The sequence below is a fragment of the Anticarsia gemmatalis genome, chromosome 1 (genome assembly GCF_050436995.1).
Source record: "Anticarsia gemmatalis isolate Benzon Research Colony breed Stoneville strain chromosome 1, ilAntGemm2 primary, whole genome shotgun sequence".
Lineage (NCBI taxonomy): Eukaryota > Metazoa > Arthropoda > Insecta > Lepidoptera > Erebidae > Anticarsia > Anticarsia gemmatalis.
Genome location: NC_134745.1, coordinates 429,730 through 454,158, shown reverse-complemented (window position 1 = coordinate 454,158; position 24,429 = coordinate 429,730). Strand labels below are relative to the sequence as shown.

General features: G+C 34.4%; 1 protein-coding gene across 4 annotated transcripts in view; it reads left to right on the top strand.

Annotated features, from left to right (window-relative positions):
• The window catches only part of LOC142984925 (zwei Ig domain protein zig-8-like), a 456,021-nt gene that overhangs the window by 74,336 nt on the left and 357,256 nt on the right, over positions 1 to 24,429 (top strand). For 3 of the 4 annotated variants that reach the window (XM_076133079.1, XM_076132992.1, XM_076132917.1), the window contains exon 1: positions 23,782 to 23,920. Coding sequence is in view for 1 of the 4 variants with exons in the window: in XM_076132848.1 (XP_075988963.1) it covers positions 23,754 to 23,920 (167 nt within the window). In the remaining 3 variants the exon portion in view is untranslated. Of the gene's footprint in view, positions 1 to 23,753; positions 23,921 to 24,429 lie in introns of those variants that run through there. The other variant, XM_076132848.1, reaches the window with a different exon arrangement.

Below are 24,429 nucleotides of genomic sequence, written 5' to 3'. Positions count from 1 at the left end.
GTCTTCTTCTTATGTTCTTATCGTTTGGTTAGTGGTCAACCTAGTTCTTCAAGCCGCTCGAGAGGCCTTTGACATGGCTTTACGACTGGTAGTAGACAACAGCCGGGCAGACTTTTTACGTGCCCTCCGAAGCACGGAGACGCCCAGTTCAAATACCACTATGCGGTCACCCATCTATCGAATGATCATGCCAAGGTTTGCTTAACCCACAGATCGTTAAACAATCGCGGAGTTTAGCCCAAAATTCTGTGCCTAGACTTAAGAGCTATAATTTCTGACTAGCTGTATCATGTCCTCTGAGATTTGATTACCGGCTGACCTGCACTTAATCCCACGGCTAGAATAATTAGCAAATGAGCAGAATGATGAGTGATCACGGCAATTACTCATGTAATAGAGATTGATACGTCACTGATAGCGCGGTGATACAGATGCTGTTTGAATTATACATGGTGATCAAGTGACAAGCAATTAGTAGCTTTATTGTATTAGTTGTAAGACTGTATAGATGATGTCAAAAGCTAGATGGAGTTTTACATCTATCTTTCTTAGTAGCACTCCATAAAAATCTACTGATCGTAGAGAACTGTCGTGTGTATGCATTAACGATTTTACTGAATACTTTCTCTAAATTATAAAATTAGTCACCGAGTTTTGCTGGTTTTCTGAAATAGAGTGTATTTTAAACTTCACTGATCATCTCCTTTAGACTTTTAAGAAAGGTGCCATTTGCACAAATCAAAAGTACCATTGTCATATCAGCCCACGAATTCTGAAAATTTAAGACCTAAACCTAATGAAATCATGATAAAAATTACTTAATTTCAAAAGTTTAATCTAAGCCGCGAATACAGACCAACGAACACGTCTCTATATTTCTTCACTCAAGGTTTTTCTGCGTTGATGACACAATTATTATAACTAGGCTAAGCTAAACTAAGGTTTTGTGCTGATAACTCATTGTAAGGAAACCAACTTATAACCTGCATAATGCCATCCTTTAGTAAACCAAACCTAACATAAAACAAATTTTTAATTCCACAATTTTCGCATGTCATATATTTACAATGACACTGATGAGTTTATTACTAGTATCGCTAAATACGTGTGTTAATTACCATCAGTAATGTCCAGCCAAGGCCCTGATTAGACACTCATTGATAAATTGAATTGCAATTAGCTAATAATAGCCGCGACAGCCTTTGATTACTGCACACTAATTACTAGTGGCATATGGTCCACTGAGCTGGATATTATTTTTGTCATATTATAGTCATTCTAATTAAATCTATATTTCCTACTAAATAATGAATGTGGAAGTCTATCAGTCTGTTTCGCTTTTATGGTTAGACTGCTGAAACGATGGTGCAAATTTAGCAAGGATTCCTTGTAACGTTATATATTATAATTAACCACAAACCGGGTGACTATAGACTTGGTTTATGATTTGTTTAAGTATAAGTTTTTATTAATTTATTTCTAATCTTTATATATATAATTCTTCTGTAAGTGTGTATGTCACTGAACTTCTCTTAAACGACTGGACCGATTTTGATGAAATTTTTTGTGTGTGTTCAAGGGGATCTGAGAATGGTTTAGATTCACAATTTGGTCCGCTGGACAATGTTTTTTTAATTATTTTTTAATTTATTAGGCAGGACAACGTCTGTCGGATCCGCTAGTCAAATATAAAATTACTTAAATTTCATTAAAATATTCTATAGCTTATAAATTGTAACTGTTAATTCAACTCGATCTAGTCAGCTATAAAACTAGATGCCCATGCCATAGACCCGCTAAATTCACATCAAATTCCATAAAACTCTTTTAGAAAGGGTTTAAAAAGGGTTGTCGTTATTTTTGTCCAACATATTCACTCAATTTATGTATCCTAAACGGATCATAAGATAATGGGTTTCTATTTTTACGTGAGGTATTCTTAACTGTTCTCGATTAGCAATATAGGTGTGTAAAAAAATTGAGTTTAAAGTTTGAATGTAAATGAAGTAACAAGACTAGTTGTAACTGCTTTTGTCTCTCTAAACTCTAATGTTAATATGGCGTGATTGTTTAATATGTGAAAGTCAAAAGAATACTTTTCAAAAAGTTTCCCTACAACCCTACCCCTCATTACCCCCTAAACATTACATCACAAAATAATGACAACACAGCATGCTTATAAAATAAACAATTTATATTCAAAAGCTTCTTATAACTTTTTTCTCGTAAATATTTCCTCCCCTAAAAGCCACCCCTTCGTAAACAACGTTACGAGGGCATTAGAGTAAAACAAACATAACATATCATTAGGGTCGAACAAGGCAAGCTTCGATCATTTGTACTTATTAGGAGTCTTAATAAATAATAAGCATTTGAAATACTCTGTTGCACTCAGTAGCTCGATTCTCTACTACTGTCAACTATCGAGAACCGGATAGCTACCGAGAAATATGATATGTTCAGCGTTCAATCTGATCAGCGCCTCTAACGGGTGTCGTAGGAACTATTTTACATTTTAAGTGTCAAACTCTCGATACTCGACAGTACTGTAGCGCTACCATGAGTTGGTAACTATAGTCTCCTGGAGACACTGTAGTACTCGTAAAACTCGAACAGCGCCTCTAGCGGATAGTTAAGGTACCAAAATTGCTATCATGGGTCGCCATATTTAATAACGTGTAGTTAAATTAAACAACAGTGAATGTAGATTGGCTTTGTCGTTCATTCTTTCCCTATTTGAGCCCACTGTTGTAGTTGCGTTCTCACGTTAACTACTCTAGTTTTTAACTACGCCAACTCATGGTAGGGCTACTGATTGTAGAAAATCGCGCTAGGTGTGTACTATCGGGAGAAAATGTAATATAGACAGTCTGGACTATGGCCAGTTAATGATATTAGCCTTATTATGATCAAACTAATATTATTTTGTGGAAAATTAACCCAAGAGTCCGCGCAATGACTTTATTCACTGCCCCATTTACGCCGCCAATTTAACAAACTTCGATCACTAATTTGTTTATTGAGAATAGATTATATTAGCATTGAAAATATTACACAAAATTCAGCCCAAATTATGACCATGCTGTAGTTAAAAAAAATAGAATTCCATAATTCGCCATAACACTATACACTAAACGACGTTCATAGGCACATCTCTTATTACCAATATACAAATTGATAACAGAGCTTAAAACAAAAAAGACGTGTTATTTAAAATACAAACATTTGTACGTATGCAAACTGCACAAAGTACTACCAATCTCAGCATTTCAAAAACTTTGACTCCAACTCCCATCAATAGCGAATACAATTTAAAACGAAACCTCCCTCTAGGGTGTACTATACATTTGAACGTTCTCGATGGGTCACTTCAACAGTTTGGGGTGTCCTTTCTTCGCCTCGTCAAAGGAATATGCAACGTTCACTAGACGATATTGTACTCCAGGGTACACTTGTGTCCCGAAACTTCAAGACCTCTTTAAATCATTTTCTTCAATCAAGTATATGATGCCGACCCCGCCCCTAAATTGCAAGTATTTTCTTCTTTCTGTAGAAAAAATGCACCGAATATTCTATTCTAGAAATGTAGTAAATACGAACGTTTGTAGATGTGGGTATATGTATGTATTAAAAACTACTGAACGGATTTTATTATTACGGATTAAATTTGGTACACTGATAGCTTATCACCTGGATTACTGCATAGTATTGCATAGGATACCTACTTATTATTCTGGGATCTTTTTTCTATGGAGTTCTTTAAGAAACTTAGGTCTAACGCGGTTCTACACTAAACCAAAGTAGTTCTGTCTTTTGTTTATAGAGGTAAAATTGCTGAAGCTCAGTTAAAATTTGACATGGTAATAAATTATAACCGGGGGGGGACATTTTTTGTGACAAGTTCTGATAGAATAATTGTCTCGCAAAGCATCAATGCCAGTAATCCTGAAACTTTAAATTTTGTATAGATGCATTGCATCTTAAATACATGTTATGCTATCCCCGTATTACATTTGGGAACACAATTCATTGGAACAGCAAACATTGGTGGAATATTCCCGTTCCAGATTGTAGTACTCGTATTATAACGGTTGTACAGTCGAACGTCCATCGCAATGTAACAACCGATCGAGTAAATTCATACAAAATTGTACAAACTCTATCAACTATCCGATCCACTTCGCGGAAAATTCGTTTTAATTACTTTCATAAAACTGGGTATTTTTTTCCAATAAGTACTACTCTCGTTCTTCGAAACAAAATTTCGTGAATTACTACTAATATTACAAATGAGAAACTATAGATTGACGTATATGTATGTAGCTCTTACATGAAAAACTACTGGACGGATTTTGATGAAATAACGCACGCTGAAAGCTTGTAACGCTGACTGACACCTAGGAGATTTCTTTATCCCGGGACCTTTTTTCACGCGGACTAAGTCACGAGCTGGATCTAGTAACTTTTTTGAAACAAGGCATTTTTCCCTGTATGTCTCGTTCTTCAAATCGAAATTTCATGAATAAATTAAAGTGTTCGTTTACTTTACTGCATTTTATTTTTGTAATAATTATCGTAAGTTCCGTAGCGCAATTCTCTACAGACGGTACTATCGAGTATCTAGCGTTAGACATTTAAAGTGTACTGTAAAAATAGTTCCTACGGCGCCCGCAAGAGGCGCTGTTCAGATATTCAAACATTTGTAAATAGCCGGTTGTCGATAGTCAATAGTAGTAGAGAATCGCGCTAATAAAAAGGATTCAAGACCTAGAGTTACGTTACAGAATAGGTTTTTTCGCTTTTCATACAATACATACTTATATATTTTAGTTGCTGGTTGAAATTTTAAGTTATTATAGACATTATTCGAAAAATATATTTGGTTATTTCCCAACCCAAGTAGGTACCTGGACGTTTTTTACATTGAACCATTAAAAGGGGTTATTAATTTGTATGGTTTCAATGTAAAACGACTCCAGCAGCCTAATGGGCTTGTTCACAATAAATTTAACAAAAAACGCTTGTTAATCGCTCCGATACTAAATGTTTGTTTCATTTAATTGATTTTAATGCTAAGTTATTTATGTACGAATTATTTTTATTATATTTACTCGGTTAATAGACTAGAAATAATGGTTTAATTTATATTTAGTGTAAAAACTAGTTTTTAGTATTTTGATATATCCGTTTTTAATAGTAAAAGCTTATTTTAAATAAATTGTTTAATTCTTTTTAGCGTACAATAATATAGAAAGGTGACTTGTCACAGTTAAATAATAATTAATGGTTGCTTAGAATCATAGTGATGTATAATAATATTAAACATAATAATTATTGCATCTGTGGCATGATCGGTAGATTCGGTAGTGTATCTGACTGCCGACCTCGAGTTCCCGGCTTCGACCGGATGGGATAAAGTATTGGTCTTTTACTAATTTATATTAGACTAGCTGACCAGCGTAACTTCGCTTGCGTCACATAAGAGAGAATGAGTCATAAATTTACCCCATTTTGTAATTTTTTGGTATTGGTCGTAGCGTGATGATATATAGCCTATAGCCTTCCTCGATAAATGGGCTATCTAACACTGAATTTGTCAAACCGGGCCAGTAGTTCCTAAGATTAGCGCGTTCAAACAAACAAACAAACTCCTCAGCTTTATAATATTAGTATAGATTATTCTCAATAGTAGTGCTGATTTTGGTGACGTGCCCAGGCTCATTGCAATAGGTTCCTATTATATGTGAGGATATTAATTGTTAATGGTAAAACGCGGGTGTTTCATACTCCTCTATTTACACCTTCGTGTATTATGCTGTGAAGTTATGTGTGCAACAATAATAATGCAACAAAATGTTGAGACATTTTCCAGGGTAATATAATAACCAAAAATAATTTAGTTGCTCTCTTACTTTTCAAATTGCACACAAAGTTTTATGGAATCTTGAAACCTAAATGTATATAACTGTTATTTGTACAAAAGGTGTATTTTCCTTTGTAATTTTCCCTATAGGTAAAACTCAAGTATAACGGCTTTTTATGGCTTTTTACCAAAATAAAAGGGCCTTATTCCATTAAAAGTAATGTTTAAAAAGCTGTTTTTTTTGCCTCAGGTGTACACGTGCGCTTATAACACACGTGTGCTACGTGCCTGCTATTTTGTTATGCTATTAACTGCTATTACTGTTATTTATTGCTATCTGCTATTGGTTGCGATGCGTTTTATTAAAAATGTCGTTTATAGTACGCGTAAATGGACAAAAGAAACCACTAGTGGATCGTAGATATTTTTTGTAAAATATCACGTCGGTGAAACGAAAAATATTGTCTATAAGGTGCGAATAGAGGGATGCTTGTGTTGTGAAGTATGTTTCAGTTCCTTCATAAGAGGAGTCATGCTATTGAATTATTGTTTGCCAGCAATTTACTGGAATACTAGAAAAGGTACAATGGAGCGCAATACGAAATACATCCAACATCGTTTTGCCCACAAAAACAAACAAGCCATTAAAATTAGCAATCTTATTCGAAACACCAAATAAATATTTTATAAATCATTCGTAAAATAAAGTTAATTTAAAAATGTCCAATACGAGCAAAACTAAAAGAGCAATCCATACAAAATAACAGTTCAAAAAGCGTCCAAATACATCATAGAAACACATAAAAATGTACCAAGTGACTAAGCTGTATACATAAACATTGAAGTTATTTCAAAAATTCCTTCACCCCGAGTTATTTTAAAACAGGGTCGTACTATGAATTATTAAAGCAGTCAAGCCGAGAGTAGGAGGGAGATATTCGCCGTCTCTTTCCCACAACGGAACAATTATAGTTCCTCACACATCATTCATTGTTCTTTCATATGTTCCTTGAAATAGCGAAGTGGAAATAGTTTGCTTGTGGAACTTTATTTAGATTTTGTATGAACGAGTTAGGTAGTTTCGTATGTTCATTTAGAACTGAATGGTAGTGTCCGAGTGATGATTGATGGTAAATGTTGGTAATAAAGTTTTGGAAAACTTTTTGCAATAATATGGAAATGTGGAATAAATGGTAATTAGAAAAAAGGGTTTCAACACATGTAAATAAAAGTCATACAAAAGAGGCATTTTAAAACTAAGGCTTTTAGCTACGGTAATATCATCATAACTGTATATTATTGTATCTGTAAATATTGTCCAATAGTTGAAAATCATATTTATGCATCGAATGTGCCCGAAGTCTTTAATGAATTATTTTCTCAAAAACAAAAGTGTTGTCAAAAACCAGACTTCAGTAATTCCAAGTAAAATAATATTTGGAGAACATTCAAAAGAATTTTAAACACTCATGCCTTTAAGAAATCCTCACGAATATTGCTTTTACTTTAAAATTCCTGCGCATTTTCTCTAACACTTCATGTTTTAAGACTTAAGAAATAACATTTTTTATACATTACACTTTAAACCTTACTGCTATGAATTTAAGGTGGATTTTTCGATGAGACGAAGAAGGTATTTGAGCGTTTAGTGCCGGTGTTTAAGCAAATGCTGGTACCATTTTTGTAGATCTAAGTATAGAGCAATAAAACCGAGTGTAACACATCCTGTTGTTTTAGAGTACATTGTGAGTCATCCTTCGACTGTTCCCTTCACAATAAAAATGAAATAAATCGTTTTATACTGTGTTAAGTTGAACAAGAATGATTTATATTATTGTGAATAAACGCTTGCTTTTTCTTTCCGTTTTTGTTTCAAACGAAATTTAGAGAACTGTAAATCAATGGTATACTTTTTAAAAACAACATTTGTTTGTAAATTGATTGATTCCATTTATTGACTTCGACTTTTAATCAAATAACACATTGGTGTAGTAAAAACTACTGACCGATATCAATTCCAATTACACTACACCATATCGCTATCTGTAAAGCTGTTTCGGAGATCAACTAAGTGTTCCGAATTATAATAACACAGACAAAATTTTGTTACCAATTATATTTTTTATAAATACTTACCCACCATTGGTTCTTTTGTGTCCGTCTATTGTGAAGCTATATCGTCGATATTATAAATAGATTTTTAAAGAAGAATCCTTTTATTTCCTTCTCCTATAGTATTGTAAAGACGTCATCCCCAGCATTATAGATTCTGCTATAGTCTTGTAGTTTTATGTGTATTTACTTGAAAGAATAAAGATGTTTATATACAGTGGGTTGCGGTGAATAATTCATGAGCGCGTTATAAAATGTTCCGCGCGATTCACTCGCACGCGCGCCAATGTCAACTGGCGTTAAGTCGACGAGGAATACTTACGGAGTACGGGGAATTGATGGTTTTGTGAGGACAATTCTATGAAATATCATATCTGAATATAGCTATATTTATACATTTTGGAAGAAAGTTTTAAGTATGCGTCATCTTCTGCGTGATGGGTAAAAGATGAGTGTTGGGCTATGGCTAGATCTTAGACCACCAAATAAATCGGTAGTAATTGGTTGAATTGCCGTGGCTGTTATTTATTCCTACTGCGATTCTTTACAGTCAGTACAATCAAGTATCGAGAGTTTGACATTTAAAATGTATTGCGAAAATAATTCCTACGGTGACCGCTAGAGCTGTGGATTTGTATACAATTTTTTCTGGTTAATAGCTAGCTGGTTGGCATTGGTCAATAGTGGTAGAGAATTTGCGTTACAGAACGATGTTAAAAGTTGCAAGGCAAAGACTAAGGCGTAAGTAAGATAGCTCTGTTTCAATACCACTTAGTGGTCATCCATCTATCCAAAGAATGTACGGTGAGAACGTTTTTAAACCGTTTATCGACCTTAAATTGCAACTGACGAGGAGTACGTATATAAGTGATGTTTCAGTGTTCGATCGTGAATAATGCATTGTCAAGGTATTACGATATAAATGTATCTAATTGCATTTATTGATCGGCAAGCACCTGGCGGACGGCAGTTGTTTCGCGGTCGTGGGACTATTTTGTTTTGTACTTCGACTACTAGTATTATAAAATTCAACAATAGTATTAACGAATTGCTTCTATAGTCCTATTAACTATGTTGAAAACCTCTTCACATTCTATATATATACACAGATACATATGTAAAATCACGCATTTTTCCCATAACGGTAGGCAGAGACCAGAGAACTTGAATCAATATGTTTTATAATTTAGACTAACATTATTAACGGTTGCTTAATGCTCTTGCTTAGTCTACAGAAGCGCGGTTTTCTGTTATTCGGCTTGAATAACTTTTTACCAAATACTGTAAAAATTTGTTAAGCATTTTTCATGAAAGTAGACATTTAAGGGACCTAGTTATCGTGACCTTTAAACGCAAAAAAGTCTAAAAATAGATTTCCTTGGTAACTCATACAGGTCTAAAAATTATTCCTTCTGCTCCATTTGGCATAGTTTCAAGTCCTATAAAATAGTATTCTAAACTCGGTGTTAGGTATTCAGCTGTCACGAGCCGGGGCTCGAATCGCGTACCTTTCACTCGTCACGCGAGCTACCGCCGCCACTGACAAACACTGACACTTAAATCGATCTTACGTTTCTTTGAAAGAATTATTTTTATAATAGCAGTCATTTTGGTTAGCCTTTTTGTTAGATATGATAAGACATGAAGATTAAACGGCACGAATCGTAAAAACCACTTAAGTTGCTTAATACTAGTTTTAAACACTGTTGAAAAATTCCTACTACTCATTCAGTCTTAGTTTGGCACGTCAAATAAACCCGTGGCTAATCGCAAACCATTATTAAATCTATACTAATATATATACTAATATAATATTAAAAAAGCTGAAGAGTTTGTTTGTTTGTTTGAACGCGCTAATCTCAGGAACTACGGGTCCGATTTGAAAAATTATTTTTGTGTTGGATAGTTCATTTATCGAGGAAGGTTTTAGGCTGTAGATCATCACGCTACGACCAAAAGGAACAAAGTACCAGTGAAAAATGTTACAAAGACGGGGAAAATTTTGACCCATTGTCTTTTATGTGACGCAAGCGAAGTTGCGCGGGTCGGCTAGTTACGCATAAATAGTCATAAGCCTTAATACGTTAAGTACCGTAGATCACTTCCCTACCAAATTTAATGATATGACTTGATTTACTTAACTATTAAAATTCCAAAAGAACAAATATAGATCAGTAGGGAATGGGCTATCACGTGTTTCAGTTGACAACGATTTGAAAGTCACTATGCTGTATATTGTTTTCTCGCTTACATAAGAGTGATTAATACTTTACGTTTAAGCACCAATGTACTGAATATAACCATCAACTTGACGTACACTAGTTGTCAACTGAGATACGTGATGAGCCCACAGACCGTTACTCTATCATAGCTAAAGGCTTGACCAATTAGATTTACACGAAAGTATACAGATGACTATCTTTTAAACACAATCTAGTTACAATCTCAAAAGCGACCAAACAATGAAAGCGTTACACAGCATCCTTACCGAAGATTACAAGTATCTTAGCTAAATAGTTTATATCCTCACATTCCTTACGTAGTGGGTAGGAATGGGTAGGAATGCGATACCAATCGGCAACATGATACAGTCAATTGTTCAAACTACCCTTTGTCTTTAAGTTTGTGCCCGCTCTTTGTCACTGTAAATTAATTAGCCAACTCTCCAACTATGTTGTCGTTACAGGTTCTATTGCCGTTTGATGTAAATTGTTTTTAGTTGAGTTATTTTGTGGTATACTCATGTTCATTTTGCGGGTAAACCACTGTTTAATGACTTAGATTTGTAGAGATAACTCTTGTATTATGAATTCAGGTATCACGGAGACTTTTACATACACAAAGTACGTTAAGAAACCCAAAAGAACTCTGATTTGAAACGTTAAAAAAATATTATTAGTGTTCAGCGTGTAAATCGAACCCCCCGCGTAAAGGATTACGAATTTGATTCCTGTTCACATTGCATTTTGTCAAGCTCCTGGACTTAACTAGTGTTAATGCTCGTTATACAACCATCTAGCCTAGAAAATAACCAGAAAGTACTTATCTAATTCGTGTTAACGCAGTGAAAGGCAACGTTTAGGTGCTTGATGGAAATTGACGGTTATACTTCGTACTTCGTACTTCGGACTCATACACACTGTGAGAACTAGTCTTCAAATTTAGGCAAACGCAGCCTTGAACAATTTACACTCTAACTAGGTTTCCACGTGTTCCACCCATCCGATTTGAGTTTCTTAATAATTTCCACGTATCGTCTATATTTAGTGCTCCTATTCGCAGTTCTAGGTCAGCTTTCAAAGCGAATGCAGGCTAAATTGAGTGTTATTGTAAGTTGATAAACACAAATAGCTGGAAGGCTGTACGTCTGAAATAGTCGCTTCAGGCTATTTCGAAAGGCTACTTGAAGGTCTTGTAATTTTGAGCAACAGGTTTGTTTTCTGATAGAATATAGGTAGGTATTTATTTTATACCTACTCTCTCTATGTATTAGAGTGTAAAATCGTTAAAGGTATATAATATTTTTTCGTATATTTGTTTCTTCTCGTATGTGTACTCGTAAGTAACATAAATAATAAAACAAACAAACTACAAATACGCGTTTTCCTTTTTAAAAACAAGCTTATGATAAAAGAGAACAAGTCGAATTCCAGGCTGAAAAAATGTTGATATGTTGGGCACAAGTATCTTCACGGATGAACTCTATTTACTTAATTTTTTATGACGATGTTAAGGTATTTATTCAGTCTTCGAATTAGATTTGCTTTGTTCAAAACCAGATGAGTCAGATGAAGAGTTTCCCACCAAACATGTTAATGTCCCACCAATTTTGTGCTCTAGAATCGAATATGAATAGTACCGAACTATTGATATGTATCAGCCTAGCTTTTCTTCCAACTAAGATGGAGTCAGCTTCCAGTCTCACCAGATGAAGCTGGATACCAGTATTTTACATGGAGCGACTGCCTGTCAGACCTCCACAACACAGTTACCGGGTTATAACACGATACCCTTTTGTACGACTGCGACTACGACTTTCAAGCTTTGGACTGTTGTAGCGCGATTCTCTACAGTCGGTAATGTCGAGTATCGAGAGTTTGACATTTAGAATGTACCTACTGCTGAAATAGTTTCAACGACGCCCGTCACAGGCGCTGATCAGATTTTCCTACAAAATTTCTCGACGACAAGCCGGTTGTCGGTAGTCGATAGTCGGTAGTAGTAGAGAATCGAGTTACTGTTAACGACTGTCAAAGATTTTCGAAAATGACAGCTGAGATCCACAATTTAACGTGTCTTCCGAAACATGGAGGAACTCGGTATGTATAAGATAGTAGTACGAAGCACGAGGTCATAAACACTACGGTACAAGTACATCGTATCGATCTGATTGGGACCAAGTTGAACAACTTGCCCCATCAATAACGACCTAATTGGGAACACCCGATAACCGTGGGGCGAACTACTGTAAAATATGCACCGAGCTCGTCCCATCCGTGGGATTCTTAATGGGGTAGTGCGAGGACAAATATGGGTGGGTGTTTATGAGGAATACAAGCAAAAGATTGTTGAAGTTATTCATTTTCTGTTAAATAATTTGTTTAAGGCGGACATTAGTTGGGATTAGGAATTCATTGCAATGAATATCAGTGCGATTTATCAACATATAAGGTTACTAGCTGTCTCGGGCAACTTCGCTTGCGTTACATAAGAGAGAATGGGTCGAAATTTTTCAAATCGGACCGGTAGTTCCTGAGATTAGCGCGTTCAAACAAACAAACAAAGTCTTCAGCTTTATAATATTAGTATAGATTTTAAAGTGTAGGTATAATTTATAGTAAACATAAACAGCTGTAGAATCAGGTTTTCCCTTATATATATCCCCGTAATCAACAGTATCATTCTGCTATATAATTATTAAATTAACTTAAAAGATCAAATGAAATTCACAATAAAGGACTTAAAAAACCCAAAACCAAATCAAGATTTACCTTAACCAGCCAAAATTAAAACCACCAATAAAAAAGCTATAACTTCCCATCTCCCCCGCCAGATGGCGTCACGGCAACACAAACTTGTTACCAATTAGTTACAAATAAACGCTCAACGAACCACTGCGTTCTGTCAATTACCGTATCTGGAGAATGTCTTGATTTTTTGTCTCTTTCTCTCTTTGAATTAAGTGATGACGTCATAACTCAGGGCTCGTCATAAATCAGTTGCATTAGTCGCAAACAGTCGGGTGTAAATATCATTATGAGTGTAAATTACGAAGTTAACTTTAACAACTTTGACATTATGTTGACAGCCTGTCAATGACAACTGTCAATCTAATGTCAGAGTGGTAAAAGATATTAAAAAAAAATAAAGGAACCAAAAAAAGACATGTCAAATTACAGACTATAAACTAGGTCCATATAAAAACCAAGTGCAGCGACGATAAAGTTTGAAAAAAAATCTTTAAAAAATATCACTTCTCAAACGTGTTTATTTTTAAGATGAAACTAGACTTAAGAGAAGAGAAATGTTTGTTGAAATTGTTTTCTCCTTCTTTCAGAATAAACTTCGATGACGTCACAAATCAGTGGCGTTTTTGTATTAATTTGCGTAAAACAAACTCTTGGCAGAATCGTTGTGTTTTTTGTTCTTAATTACTTTTGTTTCTCGCTTTGTTAATGTTTAGAATTTAATTCGATTTTGTCTTCGCGCTGTTTGTTTAATACAAATTGAAAATGTGGTCTGTTGTGGAGTGATTATTTATTTTTTATTATTTTTCGCTTTTTAGGTGACAATATTATTTCTAATTACATTATTTTGTGTTAAACTGCCTTTGTAATTAAGTGATGTTGCGTTTGGCTGTCTTCAATAAAAAGTCGTGTTTGGTTCCAATTCGTGTAGTTTTATCAAGGTTTAAGAAAACATATTATTATCTTAAAATTACGTAACGTGGTGAGTGTGGCAATTAGCTTAAATTGTATTAAATTAAAGTAAAACTATGAATAAAAATGTGAATTTTAATATGATTCTGTCAACACCTTCGTGCATAACTGGTGTTAAGGATACAAAACATATGAAAAGGGTTATCATTTGTCAAATTACCGTCAAAACACGCTCAAACATCCACAAGCTTATGAAAACCAATTTAACAAACATACAAACAAAAAGTACATAGAAACGTGAGTGTTTGACAGATTAAAGTTGGCTAGACGTCTGTGTTTGTGCAGCTCAGCTATCGAACCCTTGATCCTTAGTTTACGAGCTAACAGTAACATTAGCTTAACTGAGAAAATATTTACTGATTCTTAAACTCACAGCGGCTTTCATAAAATAACATGCTGTAGTTTTATATTTATGAGTATTTTAGTGGAAATAATGATTAATAAAATCTATTTCTATATTGTACTTCTTGTATACTTGGCCGCCGTGCTGTAGAGCGATTTTTTATAGACGGTGTTAACGAATAATAAAAATTAGACATTTGTACAATTACTTCCTACGGTACCTGTTAGGGGCGCTGATGAGATTTTCCAAATTTCTCGATAGTCGAAAGAACTAAGGAATCGACTTTTTGTGGCCAAAATCACTCTTCTTTGATTTCAGAAAAACACCTTTAACCATTAAAGCCAGATTTTAATTTATTTGTATCAACACCCGGTAAAGCAAGTGGGTATTTTACTTTTGTTATCTTATACTAACACGTACACATACTTACTCTTATAATAACACGCACACAAACTTCTACAAAATAAACAATATTATCCTACAGTTTACACAAAACAATATATGCAATAACGCTACTGATAACATTCTCTCCAAAACTGAAAGTCTCAAACAAAAGGCAGTATCGGTGCAATATTCAGTGACATTAGAGAGAATCAAAATAACCGAACGGCACATACCGAGCGACACTAGCCGGCATTCCTCTCACGGCAACTATTCGGGGATTGCACTACTGCTGCGGATAAAGGAGCTACTGTCATGAGCAGAGATTGTTGATAGGTAGTTGAACTGAATTGGGAATATTGGTTTTATTTCTTGTATATTGTATGTCTGTTATATAAAGCTTTGTATTATACTTACTAATGATTTGGCATTTAAAAAGCAAATTTGAAAATTAATATTTAAAATCGTTAACTTCTAAATCATCAAAAGCAGATAACATGAAAAGAAGAAGCTCTACGTATACGTTACTAGATGGCCTTTTTGACTGTGATTATCAAAACATATCTGTTGGTACTGAAAAGAGTTTATTTCTTACTGCTTTTTTATACTGTCCTGTCCATAAATGGCCTAGAGGTGACAAGGGAGTAATACTAGTTGCTTATTTTTTGCTAAATTTGCTTAAACTACACGAGGACATATGACTTTCAGGTTTCGGTATATATTTTTTGGGAACCTCTTTTAAATTAAAGTCAAACTTAATTGTAAAATGCAGGTAACTACACAAAGTGCACATATTATTGCAGGTGATTGTACTCCAGTAGTATCAGAGAGAATCGTCTGCACATAGCAAGATATTAAACCGAGGCTGTGGTCGTCGGCGACGTTTATTATATTATAAGCAATATTTACCTGAAACTGTGAAATACTTTTATTGCTGTTGTTTTAAACGATTTTGGAAACGCTGCGAACTATAACTAAAATTAAGTGTAAGAAACTGTTTTAGAATCGATTTTATACAGCGTATTATGACTGTAAGTTATCGAGAGCTTTTAGTAAAACTTAAAATAAATGAATTCTTTTGAAAAAAAAACATCCTTCATTATAATATATAGTACACAAATCAGATTTTTTTGAAAATATTAGCGTAGTCGTCAGTTATGTTGATGCATTTTTAAATTAATATAGTGGAATATTTAATGGTTTTCCTCTGAAAGCGTTACAAACAGCCTTTCAAATTTGAATATGGGCAAAAATTTTTAAATTTTCACTCGTTCATAAATTCTCGAGTTTTAACAGACACGAGTAATTAAACAATTTTATAAAATAAACCACAGATTGTGCACTCGTACTCACGGCTTCAAACACAGCAACAAATCGAAGCATCGCTGACAATGATGGATGTTGTTCAATGTTGCGCTATGTTTTTTATGTTGCGCAACAGACACACGTTGTGTGAGCTAATGACGCGAGGAGGTAAAACTGATTGATGAAACGATTTGTTTAATTTGGGGTTGAAAGGTGTAAAGTGGTTTTGGGGTGTAATTAAAAAGTTGTAGAGAATTAGAGGTCCGTTTTATTTAATTTTGAATGAAGTTGTTTTTGAATTGATGCGGTTTATTAACTAACATGTTACTAATTATACATTTAAATGGCAAAACAATTAATAGTTGTTACAATGTTTAGTTTGGTAACGTGCCCGATATATGGTAATAGATACTTAGCTAATATTAGCTAATATTGTTAATAGCGAAACGTGGGTGTATTCTATACATCTTATCCTAGACCTTCTGGACACCACACTTATTATACCTACTTAGTTCTAAGTAGGTAAACTAAGTGTGGTGTTACAGGTAAAAGGAGATAAGTAATGTAAAAATTAGCTTCAGTGAATTTTAGAAATACGTTTAGATAAACAAAATAATTAGTTATTTCTATCGCTCAATCAATGTTCCAAAAACTGTGTTAATAGTTTATTCTGAATTCAAAGTTAATAAACAAACAGATCCACCAATTACTTTAATTATTATTTCGCACAACTAAAAACAAAACAATATTGTTTTGTAAACAAAATTTAACTTAACAAAACATTTGTTTTCAAACTCATTCAACCCCTATTAGACTAAGTAGTCGCTAAACACATTTACGGCTGGTGAACAGATAAACGGTTAACAAAAATATCACGTGTGCCTCGCCTGGGGTCAGAACCTAATATAAATCACTCCCAAAACAACAAATAACGAAGTTTTAACTTACAAACTGTTAGAAGTTGGCAACACAAACTGTAACGGACCGTACGCTGGCAACACTGCGACCGAATATGTTATAAACTTTAAGTTTGGAGATTTTTTATTGATTTGATTTAACGCTTTAAATTATGTTACATAGTTAGTTTTTGAACCTTATCGCTACTTTATCTTTTGAAATAATGTTTAGATATTTGGCTTTTAATGATTAAAGAATAGTTAATGCAATAAAAATTAATATCATGTGTTGAGAATAAAAATAAAACAATATCGGTCTTACCTTCGTGCAAAAAAAGTGGATCACAATGAGTCTTTGGATCGTTTGGGAATCAAACCAACGACCTCGGCGCGTAAGGCAATGACGTGATGATCACCTTTACCGCTTTGCATACAAACTAACTATATATCTTAATGATAGTAATTTATCTGGTGTAATCTTAACCTAATTTAAGAAGAAAAAAAAAAAAGATTCAAAAATAAGACGAAGCGCTTTGAAAAAAGGTATGTAACACTCCCTTGCCCGGATTAATGATAAGGAGTAACCTCTCAAAGCGACAATACGAAATGATAAATAATAAAAGTTCAAAGTACAAAAATAACGCAACCAAATAACTCTGTCATCCAATCACATAACACGTACTATTTCTTAACTAAATGTGTTAAGACAAAACACAGACGCGACTAAGTGTCTTGATGTAAACAGCTTTAAGTTAAAAATATCAGAGGGTGGAGGAGTCCTGCATTCGTCATTATCACATCAGCATGTGGGGTTCGAGTGCCGACTGATGTTAGATGATTAGTTAAATAGTGATTTGTTTGGAAGACAAATCTTAAGTTGGTCTTTTCTTTTTTTTTGTTAGTGGTGATTTTAGAGAAATTAAAATGGTTAATAGCTGCTAATATTTATCATGTTCTTTCATTCGCGGAGAAAAAAAGGGGTAGAATTTTGGTATTTTTTAAATTTCAATCTTACTTTTTATCAAAATCAATTTAGTAGTTTTGACATGAAAAATCAAACAAACGTGCTTTTGAACTATTTCATTTATATTTTTACCAGCAACTCAAAAGGCAAATCCCGCAATATGTGTTACCAATATTTGCTTGAAGCATGAATTAGTTTTTTTGTGTTATGATCCAATGCTTGTTTACGTGTATCCTATTCGTTGATGATTACAAGTGTCAATTCAATGTGTAGCTATTGGTATAACATATAAAATAAATTAAAAAATAAAATTACAAAAATATTTGTACAAAAAAGCAATAAAATGCGCAAAAAAACATCAAAACGGTTATCAAAAACTACAAATATTGGAGCGAAAAAAACGTAGAATGAATCGAGTGTTTATCTTTCCGGGTTAGTCCCTAGGGGTTGCTTCCGTTAGGGGCTGCTCACCCCGTCAAACGAATACACTCGCAAAGAGTCAGTTGATGTAATATCGGGAATTCCGCGTCATTGAAAATTGTACTTATCACAAAAGTTTTCCACCACAATGAGCTTAGTTCAGTAAGAAAATGTTACTATTAAAAATTAGTATATTTTCGGTGACTGAGTCGTATTATTATCGTGATACTTATAACATTGAAAAAATATGTTGTTCAGCAGCACGATTTTCTACAGCCGAAACTATGGACAACCGGATAGCTATCGATAAATTTTGTCTGAAAAATTATCAGCGCCCTTTGCCTCTGCCGCAATAACTATTTGCCATAGTGATTAAGGCATAGTAATTTGAGGAATTTGAAATATCAGACTCTAGCTAACGCAAAAGTAATGTCCGAAGCGAATAGCGCTACATAAACTTGTCATAGATTTTAGTAAATAGTTGTCATACAAACGTTATTTTACCGGTAACCATTATACTGAACCAAACACAAAATAACAACAATGCTTTTAAATGTCCATGGCTTCAAGCTCAGGCCACTATTATCGGCCGTTCTCAATAACCTAACTTTAACAAGAGATACTGTTAACCTTTACTGTCACTAGAGTGCAACACTCATAAGAACTACAATTGCATAACGACACAAACTATTTATTTATCGACTGGTGTCATGGCGGCATATAAATAAATCGTCGCGTAACGTGCGTGCTCTTAGTAATGTAGACAGCTTTATAGTTTAGAGGGTAAAGGTTTGTGCTGACTAGAGTGTAATGGGTTCAGATATAAGTTAACTTGAGAAGAATTTAGGAGAGTATATTAGTTTTTATTTAATGAGAAATAAATAAGTTGGGAAAAAATTGTTAGAAGTTAAGTTAAGTGTTGCTGAAAAGTTAGCTAGTTTTGACATATTTTTAGCTATATGCTATTTCGCGCTATACGAAGACGACAGTTAGCAGCCACATTAGTCCACCCGCGACGAGAACCAATGTTAGTCGGTCGAAACGTCGGGTAGCAAATAAAGTATCGTTACCTTTAAAGTTCTCATTACTTATGCTAATATTGTTTCACTATTAGCTTATATTGTTGTGTACGCGTACAACACAATATCACGCATACTCGTGCCTAAGATATTCAATTTGATACAAAACTTTCAGTTGCTTCAAGCGTTCCAAGTGTTGATTAGAAATACAATTATGAAGTTATAGCTTGTTTTGTTTTATTCTGTTATAATAATCAACTACAAAGTTAGTGGGATATATGTACAGACTTTCATGTGTTGTGAATAAAAGTGGGTAAATAGATTTTGTATTAGCGGTCACGAATTTGCAAGAGTTGCTTTGTTGTCGAGTGGATGAGCACCTTTAAGTAATAAGTAAAATATTTTATAATCGTTCTTCTGTGCTTAATATTAAAAACAAACCCAAATCACACGAAATTTAAACTACTGAACTAATTTGAACAATTATTGTACGTTTATTTTAATCTTGGACTAAACAATCGATTGAGTAAAATGAAATCCTTTTACAATCATTATCTATTCATGGTTATACCTTTACGATTGATGAAGTATATAACAGGTTTCAATAAATAACTTAAAATTATGTTCAAAGCATACAAAACCTGGGTTATTTAGCTCCTGAAACGCCAGTTTTTGTCTTCATAAAATGGCATAGAATAAAAATATTATTTCTGCGATATTTTTATTAATTATAAGTTACGTAATACTCTCGCTCATTTTATTGGATCTTTTGTTCCCAAGCGATAGGTTTTAATTGAGTAGGTACGTTGCTCGTTCGTTTCTCGGAAGCAATTTTTTGTCAAATACCTAACTGGCATTGTAAAGAAAATATCAGTGATGCTACGAATTTTATCTGAGTTATACTCCGGAAGGAATTATAATTAAAACGTTTCGTGAAAAATAATTATTCGGTCATCGTATTTGAGATATTATTTTGAAACATTTAGGCGTATAATTTTGTTATTAATGTTGCTTAGTGGTGAAAAGCATTTTAAAACTAACTATAGGTACAATACAGTCAAGAAAACCGATGTCCTTTATGGCACTCATTTATTTAACCTACAAAATTAAATGTTCTTTATAGAAACCCTATTAAAACTTTATCCGACTCGAAAATTTTACCTGAGACCTGATTTTTAGTTGCTCACTCTTCCATTTTGCAATATTAATGCCCGGTTGCTGGGGCACCTTTAGCGGTAGTTTATCTATTGGAACTGTTTTTTTATATGAGTATTCTATTACATAGATAAACTACCGCTAAATGTACCTTAGAAAGCGGAAGTAATACAGCTTATTTTATGTTCCGTATTGTTGAAATAAATCCCCAAAATACTTTAAGCGGAACTACAAGACCAGAATACTCCAAGGAGCTTAGAAAACAACGTACTCTAAAGTGACGTCATAACACAAGAAATTGGGGCAATCACAGAAACGAGACGTACTAGCAAAGGCTAGAAGCTAATACTTGTTCCGAATGCGAACTCAAAGAGCTAGTCACAAGGCAAATAGTGGCGCTGAACGTGGAATGTGCCAATAACCGGGACCCGCCGGTCTAGCTATTGTTTAGAGAGAGAATGCTGCTCCGGTACAGTGTGCCGACTAATTTCTATGTTTTGTGATCTGATAAAGGTTACTGAACTTTGATCAAATTAATTTTGGTTTTGTAATTATTTACTTGATTTTGTGTATGGGAGAACAGTATTATCAACTGTTTCAGTAGGGTAAATATTTTTTTCATATGGTTTGTTTTTCTAAAAGTGTGATTTTACCTGGCTATGTGGCTATTAGTGGAGTCGTCTAGACTGGTATTAATAAGTTTAAAATTAAATAATATTTTACTATGCTTTTGCTTTTCATTTTTTATAAGTGAAATTCTACACATTTCATTTCAAAATTCCTGCTGGTTTTCATAGAGGCCTGTCATATGCATATCGTACAACTGACACAAACCCATTGTTCCTTTCAAAAAAATCCAGAACAATTTTTCCAATTTAGTAACGGATACCTCGTATTAATTAAGCAATCGGATGCCAGTTCTATCAGTTAGACTGTAAAACGAATGTTCGTAATAGTCCAGTAACAGGTGCAAATTAGTTTCTATTGTTTAGCCCAATATTGACACTGGCGTTGTCCGGTCTAGTGGTCGCTTTATCATTCTCATTGCCTCGTCTGCGGCCACAATCTGTTCGCAAATTGACCCAACTATTTTACCGCAACAAACTACCTTATCCACTCGAAAACAAAGTCGAAAATTCTTTGCTCTAAATACGAAATATATCCACTTGCTTGTTGGTAATACAAAGTTTGTTTTTCGTCTGCTATAGGCCGTATTACGATGGGATAAGGTGCATTTTTCTGTGTTAAGTGGTTGGTGGTGTTATCTATTCTGTGTTGCTTAATTAAGGGTACATCCATCATGCGGGCATTGATGGTTCATTGATTAAGTTCGTGTTCCGTCATTTTTTGGCCAAAGCCTGAGATTGATTGGTTCGCTAGTGGCCATTGAAAAAAGCTATTAATTAATATTTATTTATTCTGAACTACGGTGTGGCTTGCATATTCATGCGGATGATACTGTTTTTTTAATTGATAAAATAGTGAATTGGTATCAATACTCCTGAAAATACAGTGTTGAAAAATATGCACCCTATGCTTTTATCATTCAAGCAATAATAAAATGTAAACGTTTACGATTACAAAGTTATTTTCATACGAGATAACTTTGAAATTGGATTTAAGCCTTATCTAGCCTAAAGTCGAAGCAATCGTTTTGAATCAAAATATCAACATCTCGAAAGCTCGCTTTCTTAATTTCTCTATTAAATTCTTTACAAATCACCAGCACATTGAGGATAAGTTGCTTGAAGACAACGTGTCTTAATCAAAAAGTATATTATTATTATAGCCTATTACATCATTAGATAATGTTCTAATTGAAATCTGAAGGCAATATCAATAAGACACATATATTAAAATCAAACATCAAAATTAATCAATCATAATATAATTAAAACGCATATCAATCATTGCAATCAGTAAACTCCGCGCGGAACAAATCCGGAACTAGCGCGGATCTAGCGCGGAACTAACGCGGTTCTAGAGCGGATCTGCCGCAGAGTTCCATAACGCAATAACTGTAGTTGAACTCGAACATCAATCAAGCATTAAAGTGGTGTAGCGTCGAGCGGAATGATTTCCGTTGCGGTTCCGCCTCAGTTCCGCTTGCGTTGCATGAATGTCTTTATTAGACTTGTTTTAAGTGCTTATTAATTAGTTTTTGTGGTGCAACTACTTCTTATTGTTTGTTCGAGTTTGCAAGCAATTGTATTGAATGTGAGTGTAGCAAAAGTTTTTAGTTGCAAGTAGCGTTCTGTGGACTTTGTCTCCCTCTGGTGGCATGATTTTATGAATGTATTTATCGTATACTAGGTGACCCGGCAATAGTTGTTTTGACATATAAATTAAACAATAAAGTAGTGTCTATTAGGGGTATGAAAAATAGATGTTGGCCGATTCTTACACCTATTCAATATGCTCACAAAATGGCATGAGAATCGGTACAGAAACACAACATTACGAAGAAAAAGTAGTGTTTATGAGTGGTTCCTAATTTTTTTTGCCAAGTGTGCTCTTTATTTCACAAAGCTTGCAGTCGAGCTCTTAGTTGTTTCTGATGCTGAATGACTGAGTAGCAGCTTATTAGTTTATTCAGAATTCAAATCAAGATATTAAGACATGCAGGAGATTTCTCTAGTCATTCACATTAAAGTAATAAATAAATCTCCTTAAAAAGAGTGTTCCAAAACAAAAAGAATTAAAACAACGTCATAATTCAAGAAGCTCTCAAACAAAGCGACGTTCAAGTGCGAGGTGTATTTATAAAGCGATATCCTCTTTATATAATTTAATTAAATCTTCTCACAATGAACGCGACTGTCCTTTGTCTTTATGTAATCTCTACTTTGACTACACTACACCGTGTTTTATTTGTTTTGCCAATTTACTTTATGATTTTATGACTAGAAGAATTTTTAATGTTAGGTATTGTAGTGAGAATATAAATAGATTTATTAGGTAGTTGAGAACGCTACCAGAGCTACATCGAAAAAAAATACTGTTGGGGAGACATACAGTACAAACATTTCTGTTTAAAGACCGCCACTGCGCAATGTCTTTCGAAAAGTCTTTAATAACTGATATTTAATATCAGTCAAACTCATATTGTATTTTGTTGTTCGACCACAACGTCCCCTTTTCCCTCATTAAAAGTAATATTACTGAATCAGTACAAAACACCAAGTAAAAGAGAAGTTGGTGTAAAAAGATCAGTATATTCCTAGTTGTCACCCCGGGGTGACAGTGTAAGAGGGGACAACAGGAAATATTATAAAAACTCTTGCACAATTTTCATTGAACATTCATATAATTAACTAGTTCCAAAGGCATTATTCTAAATCTAGTCTTTTTCCCAGGTGTATGCGACGTGGCAGGCGGGGCGGGGTCAGTGAACGCGCTGCCGAGCGGCGCGGGCGCACGACTAGCGCCCTCCTTCGACGCGGCCACCCCGCGCAACGTCACCGCCCTCGTCGGCAAGTCCGCCTACCTCAGCTGCCGGGTGCGCAACCTTGGCAATAGAACGGTGAGCGCCTTTTGATTATAATATAGCGCGATGCTGTACTATAGAGTATCGAGAGTTTGACGTTTAATCGGTGCTACAAAATAGTTCCCGCTACGCCCGCTAGAGGCGCTGATCAGATTTACATACACAATTCAAGATAGTCGATAGTGATAAAGAATCGCGCTACTGATGTTCTGTATCAAAGAAGGATGTTTTTTCTTCTTCAAAGGCACTTCACTACAAAGGGTTGTGAGCACAAATATTATTTTTACAATGGAAGCGGTTATTTGCTGTGTTAACTACATGGTAATATGCTCTACAACGATGCAGAAGGTGATCTCTCTCTACAGCCTCTCCTCTTCTCTCCTCGTGAAATGTGGGATTCTTCTTCGTAGTCAACTTGAATACTCAGCCATTCTTGTTGTGTCTTCTATGCCATTATATTGACCTTCTTTAGAGCTTTAACGAAATATGTCATCATAAATATCGTTCACATGGATTCTCGGTTGAATTTACTGACTACTATCTAC